Source organism: Maylandia zebra, linkage group LG7, assembly GCF_041146795.1.
Source record: "Maylandia zebra isolate NMK-2024a linkage group LG7, Mzebra_GT3a, whole genome shotgun sequence".
NCBI lineage: Eukaryota > Metazoa > Chordata > Actinopteri > Cichliformes > Cichlidae > Maylandia > Maylandia zebra.
In genome coordinates this window covers 61,931,214-61,948,343 of record NC_135173.1, presented here as the reverse complement: position 1 = coordinate 61,948,343, position 17,130 = coordinate 61,931,214, and the positions used below count along the sequence as shown (strand labels likewise).

Below are 17,130 nucleotides of genomic sequence, written 5' to 3'. Positions count from 1 at the left end.
CAAAATAAAACTATGAAGACACTCAAAATAAATTTCCTGTGGTGGGAAACTATTTTTTGCAACTTTATTGTATTTAAAGTTTTGAGGGATAAACCTCTTAAATTTCTCCAAGTAGAAATATATGTAAACAAAACAAAAGCGATTTTCAATTTTTTATTGTAGTTTATTGCACTTTTTTGCAATTTATGTAATTACTATGCACTTAATGCATACATATTATTAAAATATGGGCTATAACAGTTGTATTGATGTATAGCAACTTGAAATGCTCCCACAAATGGCACTACAGCATGTAAAAAAAAAAAATAAAAATAATATAAGCTCTGGTGGACTTGGTTCTATAGTAGGTCTTAAAGGGTTAAATAAATATCGTCAAATAATCGTGATCTCAATTTCAGTGAAAATAATCGTGATTATCATTTTTGCCATAATCGAGCAGCCCTAACCAGGTGTATATTTCATGTTGCCTTTTTGCATTTCAGTGCAAGATAGTTTCTGTTTTATATACAACAGGACTGTTGCAATATCAGATTTCTATTTCATGATTGCTGTGGTAACAAAAAAGTTGCAATATCTATCATAATAATCACAGTAATGGTAATAATAATTACAGCAATAATACTATCAGTCAGATTCATCTGGAACTTTGTTTTATGTATGCATTTAAAGTCAAAATAAATATACATCGAGCTGATGAGACTTTTACTGAAACTGTACAAAAACAATAAAAAGCCATCATATCAGAGCTCTACACTCTTTTTGCAACATGTTCATCAGAGATTTTACATTATAAGGAAGATATATGGAACGAAAGTTTGGAATACTGAAATCTCCACACAAGATTAAAAATCAGCTTGTATATATTACCATAAATCATTAACATGTAACTCTAATTTATGACAGATGAACACTGTTTCAGTGTGTTTGGCTGTGTAAAAAGATGAAAACAATATGGGAAAAGGGTCAAAGAAATCCCAACAGAATCAACGCTTTGTTTCTCACCAACAGAATATAGTTATAATAAAAACATATATGTTGGTAAACATCAGTCTTTTCAATCCAAAAAGCTATTGTCGTTATTTAAAAAAATCACAGATCAAATGTTACCTGCAGGATAAGACAAGTGATGGCGAACCTTCCAGTGCGAGGAATAATATAAACATTAAAGGAAGAAGGCTCAGTCAGAGTACTTCTTTAAACCAAGCGTCTTTGGCTATAAGTCCTCAACTGAGGATTTAATTTTATGCAAATTGTTTTGGATTTAGAGGAACGCTGTGTTGTTTGGCTTTTTGTGTCTGTTGTTCATCAGTTACTTTTTCTGTTTATATGGATCTTTTGACAACTATTTACTACAACTATGATATTGTCATATGTGCAACAATGACACAGTATTTTAGTTTTAATTTCATGGTTAAATGGCAACATCCTCACTGTGTAAGAAACATTGATGCTTACCATATTACGGATGTTATTTTATGGACTGTCATGTCAGAGGTTTTGAAAATGCTTTAGAGAATATTTCCTGAATTAAAATTGTTCTACATCCCATATTTGTAACATACTAGCTTTATTATGTGGTGATGATACAGTTTTCTTTATAACATAGCCCTTTTCAGGAACAGCGTAACATAGTGATTTGCAGTATAACAAGGCCATAATAGGTACAAATAAAACAATTCTTTTGTGTAAAATTCTTTTGTGTCCGTCTTCTTATTTTACCATGTGTCTGTTATTGCAGACACATGAACTAACTGGCATGCAGTCTGTTTCTGTTTCTGTTGCTCTTTCTCCATACTTTAAACTTTTTCAGCTCAACCAACATCTGGACCCCCTTCGGTTCACTTACCAGCAGTGCTCTGGAGTTAAGGAAACCATCATCTACCTGCTCAATCATGTCTACCTCCATCTAGACCAGCTGGCAAGCACTGTGAGGGTTGTGTTTTTTTACTTTTCCAGTGCATTCAGTACCATCAGGCCTGAAAGCGATGGAGGTACATGCCTCTCACATGTCCTGGATTGTTGATTACCTGACAGGAAAATCACAACATGTGCGCTTTCAGCATTGTGTGTCTCACAAGGTGATCAGCAACATTGGGCGACCACAAGGGACTGTCCTCTCCCCTTTATTATTCTCCCTCTACACCGAGGACTACAGTCGCTGAACAGAGCCCTTCAATCTTCAGAAGTTTTCTGATGACTCTACAGTGGTTGGATGCATTGGTGACGGTGATGAGACAGAGTACTGGACTGTGGTTTACTGCTTTGTTACATGGTGCGAGCAGAATCATCTGCAGCGTGACAAAGACCAAGGAATCTATTGTGGACATTCGGAGGACCAGGAAACCTGTCACCCTGTTTCAATCCAGGTGGTCGATTTGGGCATTGTGGAGGACTATAACTACCTCGGAGTACACACTGATAATAACCTGGACTGAATTTAAAAAACCCTGGACACTGCAGGAAAGGCCAGAGTCCTCTCTATTTTGTGAAGCAGCTGAGGTCTTTTAACATCTGTCAGACAATGTTCAGGATTTTCTATGAGTCTGTTGTGGCCAGAGCCATCCTGCATGCTGTTGCATGCTGGGGAAGCCGGTTGAGGGTCGCAGATGCCAACAGATTCAATAAACTGACCTGCAAGGCCAGTAATGTTATGGGGACGGAGCTGGACTTCCTTACGGTGGTATCGGGGAGGTGAACGCTGTCCAAGATAAGGACAATGCTGGACAATACCTCCCAACCAATTCCTGATGTGCTGGCCAGTCACAGGAGCATGCTCAGTGAGAGACTAAGATTAGTGCACCACTGGACGACATAGGAACCTATTTTGACAAATTGCTGCCCCTCCCTGAGCCTGGTTCTGCCAGAGGTTGGTTCCAGTTTAAATTGAGTTTTCCTTTCCCACTGTTGCCAAAGTGCTTGTCTGAGGGTCATTTGATTGTTTGGGTTTCTCTGTATTATTGTAGGGTCTCCTTACAGTATTAAGTGGCTTTAGGTAACTGTTGTTTGTGATCTGGTGATATATAAAAGGAAGTGAATTGAACTGAAATTGAAATCCATCAAACAAATTTAGATCCTGAAGATGTTTCTTTGCCATTTAAACTTTCATAACGACATGCACTAAAGTCAGGGTTCATGGATGCTTTTTCATCATTTGTTGCTTCATTGCCAACTTTCTTTTGGCACAAGACGAATGTCCCTTTTATCCAGCTGCTTTAGCAGCTTGTGTCTGGTGCTCATCCTGAGGACACCCACTGATCTCGTCGTCTTATCCAAAAAGAGTAATAGGCGTCGTAAACCAGGCTGGTTATTATTTATACTATTACACTGACCCACTGTTTCTAAGGTCCCGTAAAATGAATTTTAATAATTTGATTTCTTTTAAAATAATGCAAATAATGTTCAAAGAAAAAGTTTAAGTTACTCCCAGACTGTGTACAAAGGTTTTTTTCAGTGCAGGAGAGTAAATAATGTAATTTCACTGTATAAAAAGCAAAGAGACTAAATAAAAATATATATTTCTGCTGGGGTTATATATTTTGAGGGTTACGTGTGAGAATATTGTAGCTCATCTCTTTGTTGATGAGGTCTAAACATTTATTCTTCATATACAGTTATATACTTTGTCAATGAAAGACTGGTGTGCAGTTAAACTTTCGTACTACAAATTATCTAAAGTTTAATGGTAAACTGATCTTATTGGTAGACTGTTTGATGGTGCAGGGTAAGGGGCACTACGTCATTAGTTTCAGGTCTTCAGATGAGCTACGCACAGCCCTGTTGGCTGGAGGAAGTATTTCCGTGCTTTTGGGTACAGGTTTCGGCGCGTTTGCAGCCGTCTGATGCGGCGAAATAGTACAAACGGGGTATTTCAGTGGTCCTGTCCACCGATGTGACAGCCTGCCGGAGCTCCGAGTAGAGGCGGGAATGGAGCGGAGCGAGGCGGACGAGAATGAGAGCAGTTCATCCCAACAAAACACGATGTGGAAACAGCTTCAAGCCAAAGCCAAGCCGCTGCTCAGCCCCAAGCTGGGCGCCAGAGAGCCAGAAGACAAGAAGGAGCGAGGCATGTGGATGTTCAAGAAGATGAAGCGGAAGGAAAATGTCGTCCTGGACCGGGTAATCTCCTCCTCGCAGCCCGACCTGCTCTTCTCCTCTCCGGATGATGTGGACATTAAGGAGGCACAGCTCTGCGGCAAAGCAGTCGGCCGGGACAAGCTGCAGTTTTCGATCAAGCACAAGTCCACCAGCCCAAACAAACCCACGGTGTCTCAGCTGGTGCAGTCCCACCACAAGAGCTCCTCTCTGGGGTCTGCGTGCCTGGAGAGGCTGGCCGAGCCTCCGGACGGCGATGGCGGGGGCGACGCAGCAACAGCTGCCGCAGCGGAGAAGACACATCTGGAGAGCAGTGAGGATCAGCTGGTGAGCTCCTGCCTCGATGATTTGGGTTTTCAAATGAATATATGTCTGAGAGAGCCAGTTCTGTAACTATTAGATTAGCCCTCATTCATACTGGCAGGTTAACTATCACAAGTTTTGAGTGTGTGAGCGGAAACAAGCAAGTACATGACAAGATTTGTAACGCGATAAGTGTCAAATGGCATATGCGTCAAAATCTGATAGGTTAACATAATGACAAAATAAAAAACTGTTCCGTGATCTCCATTTTACATCACATTACTGTGTTTTAAGTAGTTAAGAGTAGTCATTGTATAAAGTATTTAATTATTGTGTGGTATTCTTATCAGAGAGAGCCCTACCCAGCCAACGTGTGTATATGGGCCCCACCTGGTTTTTGCTTGGGCTGGATGGGTACCATGTGGGCATGGGCTCAAACTGGGCTTTTTGTATGGGGCCTACTTGGGTTTTTCACATTAAACCCATATGGGCAATCCCAAGTGGGCACTTTTAGTAGGTCCTAGCTGGGTCAAACATGGGAAACACTTAACTTGGTCCAAAATGGGAAACACACGTAGGACCCACTTGGGTTTTCCACCTGGGATAGACATGGGCAAACACAGTAATTTAAGGATAGGCTGTTGTTGTGTGCCCCAGGTTGGGCAAAGTGAGGTAATCAATATATTTTTTAGCACTGATGACACAGGTGGGGCCCACCTAATCAAACTATATGGTTGTGGATGTGGATGGTTATAACCATCAGAGTACGAAGAAGCACCAAGCAATCACAGGGTACAAGAACTCCCCTTTAACAGGAAGAGATCTCAGGAGATTTAGTTGGTTGAGGGTGAGGGAAAAGACAGGAACAAAGATGAGTGTAGCAATCAATGTTGGTCAAGTTACTTGAAAAAAGTAATCAGTAACTAATTACTGATTACTTCCCCCAAAAGCAATCCCTGTCATGAACCGAAGTTCCGAGCGCAGGCAGGACCCAGTAGCAGAACACACACACTAGGGTAGGAGCGAATAAAGAAAGTAATTTTTATTGCAACTAAAGGTGTCCCGTGAGGGTAGCCTGAAAAACAACGTATGGAACCAGAAGAAACCGAGGGACCGCGCAGGGAACGCCGAGAGCGGGGCTGTGAGAGGCTGTAAAACAAAAAGAGAGACAGATTACTGGGGTGCGGAAAAAAGGCAGCATACGAGGGAAGGTGGAGTGTGCGTCTCACGGTGATAGCCGGGCCGAGTGAACCAGAGGGGGGTGGAGCTCCAAAAGGGGTCGAGACGGCGAAGCTGATGGTGAACCAAATCTCAGGTGGACAGGTGGACAGGCAGGTGGCTCGTAAACAAAAACACGCGAAGGCCTATGAGAGAAATAGATTTCTAGGTCACTTGACAAATACCCACCCATCAGCACGCCATAAGTGAGTGGCATCACTTTAGACTGAATTTACAAAAGTAATATCACATCTCTCATTTAGATCTCTCTCAAATCCTTGCTGGGATCCAGACAACTTTGGCTTCTCTGGGAAAATGATCCCTGTCTTCCCTCCTCTATGAGCTCTATAAACACACGGAAATGATGTTGAGTTTCATTTTGGTCCCTAATAAAGTGAAAAATATAAATAAAGCAGAACATCTTTAGGACTGACCTGCTTCTCATATTTCTGTCACCTTTTTGCTTCTCATACCTGATTTCAAAAACCAAGATGGCAAATCAGTCAGCTAATTGGAGATAAAGTATCTGAAATTCAGGAGCGGGGCCACGCCTCCAAACACGCTCCTTCCGGTTCTCACCTGTATATGTTCCCCCAGTTCTACAAGCTGTTTGTTCTCGTTTACGTGCCCCACCGTCCCTCCCTCCCAGTTTTACTTCTTTAACTTCTTCACTTCTCTAGCCGGACAGGGCCCACCCAGTCCCCTTTGAGGCCTTCCCTAAACTGCAGCTCAATTCATGTCCAAGTCATTCACCTTTATCTACTAAAACGCTATCAAACCTCAAATGAGGACGTGGGCCTAGCAAGTGAAATGCTTTAAATTGGGACGTCACTGTGGTCACATCACACTTTTAAATGAACTGACACTATCACACTAACATCTGCTAAGAACGCTGCTGTTATTTTTGAGAAAACATTTCATTTTGAATTTCACATTTCAAAGCTCACCCAGTTTGTTTCTTTCATGTCAGAAGCATTGCAAAATTTCTGTCTATAATTGTTCTGGTAATGTGTGTCTGCTGTAATGAATATAAGGGCATGTGTTTGACTCTGTGTTTTTATGTTTGAATGTGTGATTCAACAGTGAAGCACTTTGTAACTGTGTATTTTTAAAAAGTGCTATACAAATAATATTATTGCTATTGTTGTATGTGATGACTTGGGAGTGAGAATGGATTGGCTAGAGAGAGGTGCGCCTGGCGGCCTGGTAGCTAGTCAATAGTAACATGTCTAAGTGGACTAAATCAGTAACTCAATGAACCCCAATAAACACATTTGTGTGTCCTCCAAAGTCACACACAAATCATTTTAACATTTGTAAATCTTAGTTTACCATTTGGATCATATTACCCTGCCTACTGTGGTCTGTGTGGTTCCTTGTGCAAGATAGACTCCAAAGTCTCATTTACTTATCCATGTATGTTGAAATTAATATAGTCATTGCAGATAAGAAAAGATTATTGGTAAATCAGATGCTAATGGTTTTCCTTCCCTTTATATATACACTGTTCCACGGACAGATGCTCATTGGTCAAAGGTCAGAGCATGCACAGTTAATCCTTGTGAGCCAAAAGCTCAGGTTTCAAACTGTATTTTTTCTAATCTCATGATTAGTGGATGAATATCACACACACAAGCTCTACCACCTTCTGTTTGCAAGGGGGAGAAATTTTTCTCACGAGAAAGGTGTTCTTAAAGGGCAAGGAGCTAAAACAGGAGGGTTCCTTACTAGGAACTCAGAAATTCTTACTTCAAATGAAACTCACTATTAGTACAAGATTAATAATTAATAAAGCGCTGGATGGACCGAATCAAGGATGATATGAAGGCTGTGAATGTTACACCAGAAGACGCCCTCGATAGGAAGAAGTGGAGGAAGGCATGCAAGATAGCGGACCCTGCGTCGGGTGATATAAACCGCTAGGAAGAAGAAGAAGAGTACAAGATTAATAATTGCTTATTTTAAAATCTGAATTATGCAAATCTCCATTACTACAGTGCAAGAATTAAAAAAAGGGGGCTTGGTTAGATTTTGTGGAGCTGTGTGGGTGTATGTGTGTGTGGTGCTGCTCTCTCGAGGACCCTGCTGCCACTCCTTTTCTCCACCTGGGGTCACTCAACAAAAAGCCCTCCGACATTATAAAGGCGAGATGAGGTCCACGTGCGAGGGTTGTTGCTGGGTGTCTGTCCTGCTCCGTTCACACAGAGTTTTGTTTTTGGAGCACTGTGGATTCCTTTTGTGGATACATGTGAATAGTGTGATCCTGTGGGCAACAGAAGTGCCACTTACTGAGTTTGAGCTGTTTGAGCAACAACACTTGCATTAAGGTGCTTTATGTTGTTGTAAGGTACAAAGAGCAGCCGACTAAGGGAAACCAATCCCCTCAGTAAATGTACCAGCTTCTCAGAACAAGACTAGCTTATGTTGACTCTCCTGTGTGTGCAAGTCAACTGAAGCATGAGAGGACAAGAGTGAAACCGGACTGGCTCTCTATCAGCTAATGTGATACTCATTCTTGTCACACTGTTAGCAGAGGGACTTCAGGGTATTTGTTCAGTTGCTACTGTGCTACGATATATGTATCATTTATATCTGCCCTGGCTCAAGCTAAAAAAAGATCATAATGTCACTTTAGATTAAGGTTGGTCGATTTGATTAAAGGGTGAATACTGCAGGATATCTCTCTCACTGAGGAATTGTTTCTAGTTGAAAACCTTTCATTAATAACAAGTATGATTAGCATTGAATCATACTTTATTAATCTTATCTGTTATTAACCTCTGTCTCTGTTCCACAGCATGTTTTTTTTTCCTGTCTTCCTTCTCTCACTCCAGCTGGTTGTGGCAGATGGCCCCGCCCCTCCGAGAGCCTGGTTCTGTCAGAGGTTTCTTCCTGTTAAAAGGGAGTTTTTCCTTCCTACTGTTGCCAAAGTGCTTGCTCATAGGGGGTCATATGATTGTTGGGTTTCTCTCTGTATGTTTTATTGTAGGGTAATCTTACAATATAAAGCGTCTTAAGGCGACTGTTGTTGTGATTTCACGCTGTATAAATAAAATTGAATTGAATTAAATAAGACATAACAGCATCTGTTAGCAGAGTTCATAAATGTAGGATATATTTAACCTGTTGCAGCTGTGTGTTTGCAGGCTACAGACTGGTATTTTGTCAGTATTCGGTTCAAAGTATTCAACGTGCATGTTTTTACATGAGCATGTCTCCACCATGATTTCAGGGTAAATGCTGGTGCTTTCACTAAAGTTTTAAGGCTTAATTTTTGGCCTTGTCTTTTTAAATCCAGCACTATTGGAATTGACATTCAATATTATTACCAGCCTATTTGTGTAGTTTTATCTCTGAATAATGTTTGAGTGCTTGGCAGTGAGACTTTTTAGTCTTACGTATATTAGTTTAGAGCTGTGCTTTGTGGCCTTAATTTGGTCTGTGACCTTAAGACACCTCTTGTGGTGTTTTCCCTTAGTGTACCTCTTAGTACAGCCATCAGTCAGGCTTATCCACCAGGGAAGGATTACAGGCAAGCCAACCAGGATGATTCTTCACCTTGCTCCCTCCCACTCATGCACTGCTGCTTCTTTCATTCAGCCTCCTCACCTCCTCTACTGCACCTGCTCCTTTTCAGCTGCCACACTTTTCATGGGAGAAACATTTTTGGTTTTTGAAGTTTGTGCATCTGCCAGGGTAGAATTGCTTCAGAAGTATCCTCAGAGTCCCGGCCTTTGGAGCTTCTCTGTCAGAGTTGCCCTCCCCTCACTCCACCTTTTACCTCCTTGCCTGTATAATCTTCCCGTGACTGCTCGACCCTGGATCGCTTTCTTTGTGAGGCCTCAGTGGCAGAATCCCGTCTAGCGATCCTGGGGTTACTCCGCTGTGCCTCTAGGGATGACTTTTTCCCCCTCATCTCCTCATGTGGACGGCTGCTGTCGGTGAGCTGTTTGAATATGTGCTTCAGTATGTGCGCCATTGTGGATTCTAGTGATGGGATTTCCGGCTCTTTTTAGAGATCCGGCTCGTTCGGTTCGGCTCACTAAAAAGAGCCGGCTCTTTCGGCTCCGAACCAGCTCTTCGGGTTGTTTTTTTGCTTTAATTAATTTATTATTAACAATAATATAAAATTATGCACAAAAGGAATTACTAACGTAAAAAAAAAGTTGGTTTTATTTATATATGTGCGGTGGCCCCTAGAGACAAAACACGTACAAACTCCAAAACACATTTCTAGCATGAACTGAACTTCCAAAGCCGAGCTACTAGATCACTTAAATTACACAATTGAAAGCATGTGTGTATTGTTTGTGTATTTATACACAGGCACTCATATATATTCAAATAATTTAAAAAAAAGTTCATTTACCTGTTACTACCACACACCAAATCCGGTCGTTGGTACTTGCTGGCTTGTGTAGCCACTAGGTAACAAAAGCTCAACACTGCGCCCAGCATCCTGGAGCACTTCTGTTGTCTTTTGTACGTGTTTTGAGTTTTTATGTGCTTCAGAGTTCGTACGTGATTTGAAGTTTGTATGTGCTTTGTCTGTAGGGGCCACCGTAAATATACTTTTATTTATTCACTCCACATAAAATTTAATAAATAAATCATATAATACAAAAATCAACTATTCACATTTCAACTTTTAACTATTTAATTTTTCAGCTTTTTCCTTTTACAAATTTAAAGTGAAACAACACAAAACACTGCAAACCACAACACAATTAAACATAAATTAAAATATGAAAACAAAAAGAAGATGCACATTCTCTGTCAAATGGGCCTGCATGAATAAACTTTCAGAATCCTTTATCATCCGCAACTAAAAATAGTTGTGGATGATTACTATACCTTTCTAATGTGACGTTGTTGTCCCTGGCTCTTTCTCTCTCTCTCCCTCTGGCTCTGTTCCTGTGCTACTGAGTGTAACTACCGCCCCTCCCCCCTCTTCCCAGCGTAAAGCACAAGGCTCCGTGCAGAGTGAAGCGGAAAAAAGTGCGAGAGAGAGGCTGAGAGAAAGAAAGCAAAAACCCACGTGACGACTCGCGATAAGGAGCCGGCTCGGGTCGTTCACATCAAAGACCCGGCTCTAAGAGCCATTTCGTTCACGAACGACCCATCACTAGTGGATTCCAGCATTAATACCATCACTTGTTTTTATCCACCTTTCTTTCAGCTCTGTGATTGTGTTTTTTTCTGTGTTTTTGTGGGAATATTAATATTAGTAATAATTCTGACTAGCATTCATTATGTCAATTATTGACTATTTGGGGCAATTGACTTTGAAAAATGAAACAAATAAGGAGAAAGAAACTGGTTCTGAATAATATGATGAGATGAGCTGTGACTCAGGCAGAGACCCAGGCAGTTAGTATTAAGTAATTGTTGGAGAAGCTCGATAGGAACGATACCAGCCACCTGACCAGTGTTACAGACCACTCACCTAAAGAGAGCTCCCTGACAGCTGCAGTCGCTTAAAGCAGACATGAAGGGACTAGAAATACAACCAAACATTTGTCCTGGTCTCATACTCCCCAGATCCCAGTCAGGGCCAAGGATAAACACTGAGGCAACACAGGACAATCCCAGAAGTCCGGCGTCTATGCCCTGGTGTGAGAGATGCTTGATGATGGTTTTAATCTTGTGGGTAACTGGTTTACGCTCCACTAGATATGTCATTTCTCAAAAACAGGAGATAGTAATAATAGTAAGAATTCTGGCTAGCATTCTTAAACTTGAGATTAGCTGCACATTTTCTTGCGTTTAGATTTGCTTGACTGTGTTCCTGGGCATTCAGGTTATTGCAGCATTTATACTGCTGCAAATAGCACAACATTTGGTGGTTCTGCTACCCAGGAAGCAGCCTCATAATTCACAAATCTGCTGTGTGTGTTAGGGGTTACTGAGCGTACGTGAGAAACTGCGTTTGTATGCATTTCTGTGCACACACTCACAGGTGCAACCATTTACTTGGTCACTTTAACCACACAGCGTTGACAACCACGCGATGATGTTAGAGCTCACATATTGAACGCGGCTATAACTTTACTGAATATGAAAGAGTACAACTCACACATTTTCACACGTTTCCTCAGTCCAGCTACTTTGTAGGCGCCGTGAAAAAAAAGTGTAAAGTGAACTCCTTTAGCTCATCTGTGTTCTCTTTGTTGAATCGGGTTTGTTCTCAGCCTTTTAGTTACTGTATTGATCACACAGTCTGTATAAGCAGGGATATTTATGTTATCGGGGACATTAGGTTAAGCCAACATGTTATGGAGGGCTCTGCTGTGGACATGAAGGAGATATAGTGCTGAAGATATTTCCTACCTTGAGTTTTCTGTTGTTTTATTGGATTCATTTTCAGCTTCATGTGACGGTACCTGTAAGCACCATTTAAAAGGTGTCCTATAAACTTACAGTACACACAAAGATTAGATTATTAGCAGTGCCGGGGCATTACAAAGAAGTGTTATACTGTAATTCCATTATATTTTTCTGTAACTCTATGATGTGAAACGTTATTATTAGTAAAAAAAATTCATTAATCACATTACAGTTATTAAACAGTTGAACAGTAATAAGTTGTTCAATTATTTATATAATCCGCAGAGAGAGAAAAAAAAATTAAATTAGCCTTTTGACAAACAAAACTGCGCAACAATGAAACTGTTATGGGGAAACAAAATTAGGAGGGCACCCTAGGGTAGACCCAGAACTTATTGGCTTTAACCCTATAACGCCCTTCGTTTCATATTTGATACATGAGTTTCAGAGACCTCTATCTCCTCAACATGATCAATACTTGTCATCATTTCAAAATGTTATGGACAAAACTCTTTCTTTTTTTAATCTAAAATTACCATTGTTGCTAACAAAAACTTGCCAAAAACCAATCCATCCATCCATCCATTCGCTTCCGCTTATCCTTTTCAGGGTCGCCGGGGGTGCTGGAGCCTAGACCAGCTGTCATAGGGCGAGAGGCGGGGTACACCCTGGACAGGTCCCCAGTCTGTCGCAGGGCTAACAAACAGAGACAGACAACCATTCGCGTTCACATTCACTCCTATGGGCAATTTAGACTAATCAATTAACCTATCCCCACACACTGCATGTCTTTGGACACTATGATCGGACATGTCTTTGCCGATCATACACAACATGATATAGCAAAAAAAAATGTGGATTTTGTTTTAAGGGTTAATAAACATCTTAGCTCCAAAATAAATCCGAATTTTCTGGCTATTTTTTGATGGGTTGAGTTTTAAAGGGTTAAAATGACCTGGGGGCCTCCAGGGAGAAATTGGAAAATGTTGCTGTATTTTCCCATTTTCTTCGCATAAGTGCAAGAAGGTGAATGGGTGCATTGACGACGCCTCACAGGTTTATTAGTAGGACGATATTGCTGATCATAGCTGTTTGCCCGACAGACTGTATTAACATTCATAACAGTTGATAAATAAAAATGAAAAAGTAAAGAAACAATGTTAAAGAGTGTTTCTTTGACGTTGCATAGTTTGTCCACCAAAGGGCACTCTGCACTTTCCCTGTTGCCAATATGTTTGTAATGCTACAAACACAACAACCAGCTGAGCACAATTGGGTAAACAGAGCGTAAACAAGGACATAACTGCACACATCAAATGGTAGGGAACTTTGTTTATGGTTTTTGTGTCTGAAAGAAAAAAATTTAGATTTTTAAATGATCAGATATTTGTATTAATGTCAAAATATTGCCTATAGTGGTTGGGTTCTATATGGCAGTCGTTACCATATAACTTTACTGATGACAATCCAGAGTTTTGTCGAACAAACCTTCTTTTTTACACATTACAGATCAAACTCTTGTCTGCTTGACAATCAGTAACTGAAAGACTTTCAGATTCATTCAGAGTGAAAATGATGACGGATGTGGTCAGAACCAAAGTGTTATTAAGAACAAAGACAAGCAGTGCTGTTATTGTTATCTATGCGATGTTAATTCATTCTAATAGAAGTATTACACGAGGTTCCTCCTAAGGTAGTTAGTTTAAATTTGGGGTGAAATCTCCTAAAACCAAGAAGTAGCCATTCTACTACTTTCAGTTAAAGTGAGTATACTCATGTCATCAGAGATGCATTACTACAGACCTTCATACTTGATTATAAAATTAAAATTAATTAGTGAGCTTATAAGTGTATAACAGTAGTGATATAGTAATATAATAGCAATTGTCATGATAGGCTTACTTTACACTAACATCTGCATTACTTTAGATAAAATACTGTATTACAAAAATATGATATCTGTCTGTAGATGTGATGTAGAGGTGAGTGTTTAAACATGGACGTCCAGTCCTAAAATAGGCATGTATCGGTGTAGCTGGGGGTGTTCCCAGCTTGGCGCTTTGCTTCCTGATTTAGTACCACAGGACATTTAAGCCTTTCTTAAGCTGCTTGTTAATTCTGGCAGAACGTGTTAGTCATATAATGTAAACATCCTGATTCAGCCTCGGACTGGGTTTGTGCACTTTTTGGCCTCCATACTCATCTGTTTCGTCTTTCATACCGGCCAAAGTGATAGGCTGCAGGGTGTGCAAAGACGTTTTAATGCTGGGTCACAATGAAGCAGTAAAACCTGTGAGCTGTTGCAATGAAAGCCAAAGTAACACCGCAATAGATGGTTGCTGTTGACTGCCAAGATGAGAGATAACAAACAGCTTCACACAAGAGATGTGACTGGTACATTTTCTAAGAGTCTTCATACCACAGATTTTCTCCAGTCACGCTTTAAAAGCAAAAGTACAATCACCAATGCCACCAAGTGTAAAACTGGCATGAATTCTCACAACTCAAAGGAACAGACATTGGGAATACACTTAATTATTGTTTGTTTGTCTGGGTGTTTAGTAAGTAGCTGAGGCTAGAATCCACTTAGCTTAGCGTAATAGTTGAAACAGGGGAAACTGTTGAGGCTTGCGAAAAGATTTCCATATCATTGCATATTCAGTACTGGTGTGGGCTTTGAGCTATGAGTGTGCTTGTTGCCAAATGCAGCGGTATGATTGGTCAGATCTGTTTATCTGAAAAATCAAGCATGACTCCAAAAAAATAAATGCTGCAAATTAATTCTGCAAGAGTTCATGGCCGGTGTAAATGGCTACATTTTATAATAACTACAATAACTGAGAAAAATTTTTATTACACAAAATATTTGCATGAGTTTCAAGTGTTTGGTGTGTAAAGGTCATTAGCTCTTCTGATGCCCAAGGTTTTAAAAGATGATAATAACATGCAAAAGGCTACATTACCAGTGATCCAGTACTTTGATCTGGATCACAGAAAGAATAAAAAATGGACATTTCAGTTTCTGGATCTGAACCCAAAGCCAACGTGGAAGTGCATTAAAGCTGGATTCTGGAAGACATACTGTCTTCCTGTATATTCCTCTAGGCTGTAAACAGACATCTGGTCCTACAGAAGTCAGTGGGAAAACGGCCCTTGGATTTAACCTCTCCAAACACTTTCCCGATGAGTTTATGTGCTCAGTGACTCATTTTGGGGCACACAGTCAATCACTTCCAGCATTGTGAGGTAATTTTAGAGAAAGCCAGGTGATAATAACCCAGAGCTACCTCTGTAGATTACATTTTACACAAGACTGTCCTTTGTACATGACCTGCACATGCTTGTGTTAACCCACACAAATAGTGGGCTCTCATAATGAGTTAAAAAAGAGGCACTCATTCCTAATGTAAACAGGACATGAAACATGGAGCCAAATCCAGACAAGAAAGGCTTAGTATGCAATGTAACCTTATCATGAACGCAACCACTGACAAATGAGCAAAAGGAGGTCTGCATTTCATTCGCTATTCAAAATATATACATAGAAAAACACATACAGTTTATAAGGTAACATAGACTTTGTTTTCTTCTTTGGATGTTCGCTGCCTTTTGGTCGATTCTCTGACAAAATGAACCCACACTGATCTGGGAATAGTTAGAAGGTCAGAGTTAAGTGGTTTGACAAACAACAAGAAAAAGCGATGTCCTGCGAAACTGGACTGAAAGCGAGTGAAAGAGCAGCCAGTGTCTAAAGAAAGACTTTGAAAGACGTTCAGAAAGCTCATGTAAAGATATGAGGAGTGGCTCAAGACTCAGGCACAGTAATTTTACAGTACGTAAAATTGACACAGGAAACTTTATACTCAGACGAGTTGCCTGCTGGTTGGATTTTATCTCTTCATATGTCTTACCCTACTTGTTACATGCAGCTATGGGTGGAGACTAGGCTACATAAGACTTTAACAGCCCTCCTCCAACAATCCAGCCTCCACACAGACAGCTTGACACACTCAGCCTCCTCATGTTACACAGGATAGTCTCACTCACTTTATTATCATGTTTTCTGTTTCCGCCAGTGGAATTTCCACAGCTTGCCAGAGCAGAACTTGGCACACTTCAGAAGTTTCACCCTCAGAAAGCAAGCCTGTGTTTCATAATGTGTCTACCAGATTTATAGCTGGGCAGGAAAGCTGTAAGACTTGATGCTATAAAGCTTTAAAAGTGGTTTATAATTTATGTTGTTACATCACTGCATCAATATAAAATCACACTTTTACCACAGTTTTTTTTGTAAATGTATATTTACATAGTCTTGACTTAAGGTCTTAACTCAGTCACCTTATTTCACCCTCGCTAAAACACAATATGCGAAACCTTCCACCATTAAAAAACCCCCAAAAAACTCTAACCACAAAATCCTAATTTCAAACTATAGTCACAAAATCTCTGACTTATTTGACAAAATTCTTTCTATTCACAGTTTGCTGCAAAATTCAAAGCTGTATCTTACAGCTTTGAAACTCTGAAGCTGTGTGCTACTTCATAATTATGTTTGACAAGACTTCGACTAGCCAAACTAATAAAAAAAACTGATGGTTTGATTTTATTGTACTTTTACTGAATTTATTTTATCCCTTTGCTCTGTGTTAGAGATTTATCTTTAAAGAACAGAAACTCACTCAATCAAATTAAGTGGTCAAACGAGCTGATTGGTGAACCACAGCTCAACCTAGCATCCCTGTACAGCGCTGAGTTGCAGCGCTCTGCTGGTTCAGGTTTTTTTGATGACTCACTCTCTTTGCATAGTGATTTTCAGTTTCTTCCTCTTCTTTCTGGTCCCAAAGTGTAGAACAATAAGGTGTTGGCTTGATGTTCTCTTGTGGCCGCTGGGCTGCTCCCATGGTGGCCCTCTGTGGCCTGGACATCTCCCTTATCGGGGGGGAGGGCTCTGCCGGGTGGTCTGGGGCCCTGGGACCCTGTTTTCAACTCGTATTAGAGGGGTGGTTTTGTCTCTAACAGGTACTGGAGTTGGCGATACATTGTGCATTTCTATTTGTTTCTATCTCCCCGTATCTCTCCTCTACCGCACCACCGCCTCCTCTTTTTGCTCTCTTGCCTATAAATGTGATAACTGAAGTAACACAAATAGAAATAAATAAATATTGAAGATTCACAAAAGAAAGAGGAGGC

General features: G+C 40.5%; 1 protein-coding gene and 1 long non-coding RNA gene across 8 annotated transcripts in view; one reads left to right on the top strand and one right to left on the bottom strand.

The window, feature by feature from the left end:
* Positions 1-3,762: 3,762 nt before the first annotated feature.
* mctp1b (multiple C2 domains, transmembrane 1b) overlaps positions 3,763-17,130 on the top strand; it is a 37,551-nt gene continuing 24,183 nt past the window's right edge. For 6 of the 7 annotated variants that reach the window (XM_076886833.1, XM_076886832.1, XM_004572797.3 and 3 more), the window contains exon 1: positions 3,763-4,419. In XM_076886833.1, coding sequence (XP_076742948.1) covers positions 3,925-4,419 — 495 coding nt within the window. In that variant the 5' untranslated portion in view covers positions 3,763-3,924. Of the gene's footprint in view, positions 4,420-9,206; positions 9,555-17,130 lie in introns of those variants that run through there. The other variant, XM_012925180.3, reaches the window with a different exon arrangement.
* Positions 5,423-5,704, bottom strand: LOC143419563 (uncharacterized). The gene is made up of 2 exons (XR_013099565.1): positions 5,625-5,704; positions 5,423-5,544 (listed from the first exon to the last, which is right to left on the bottom strand). It is a non-coding gene; the product is annotated as an uncharacterized LOC143419563 (long non-coding RNA).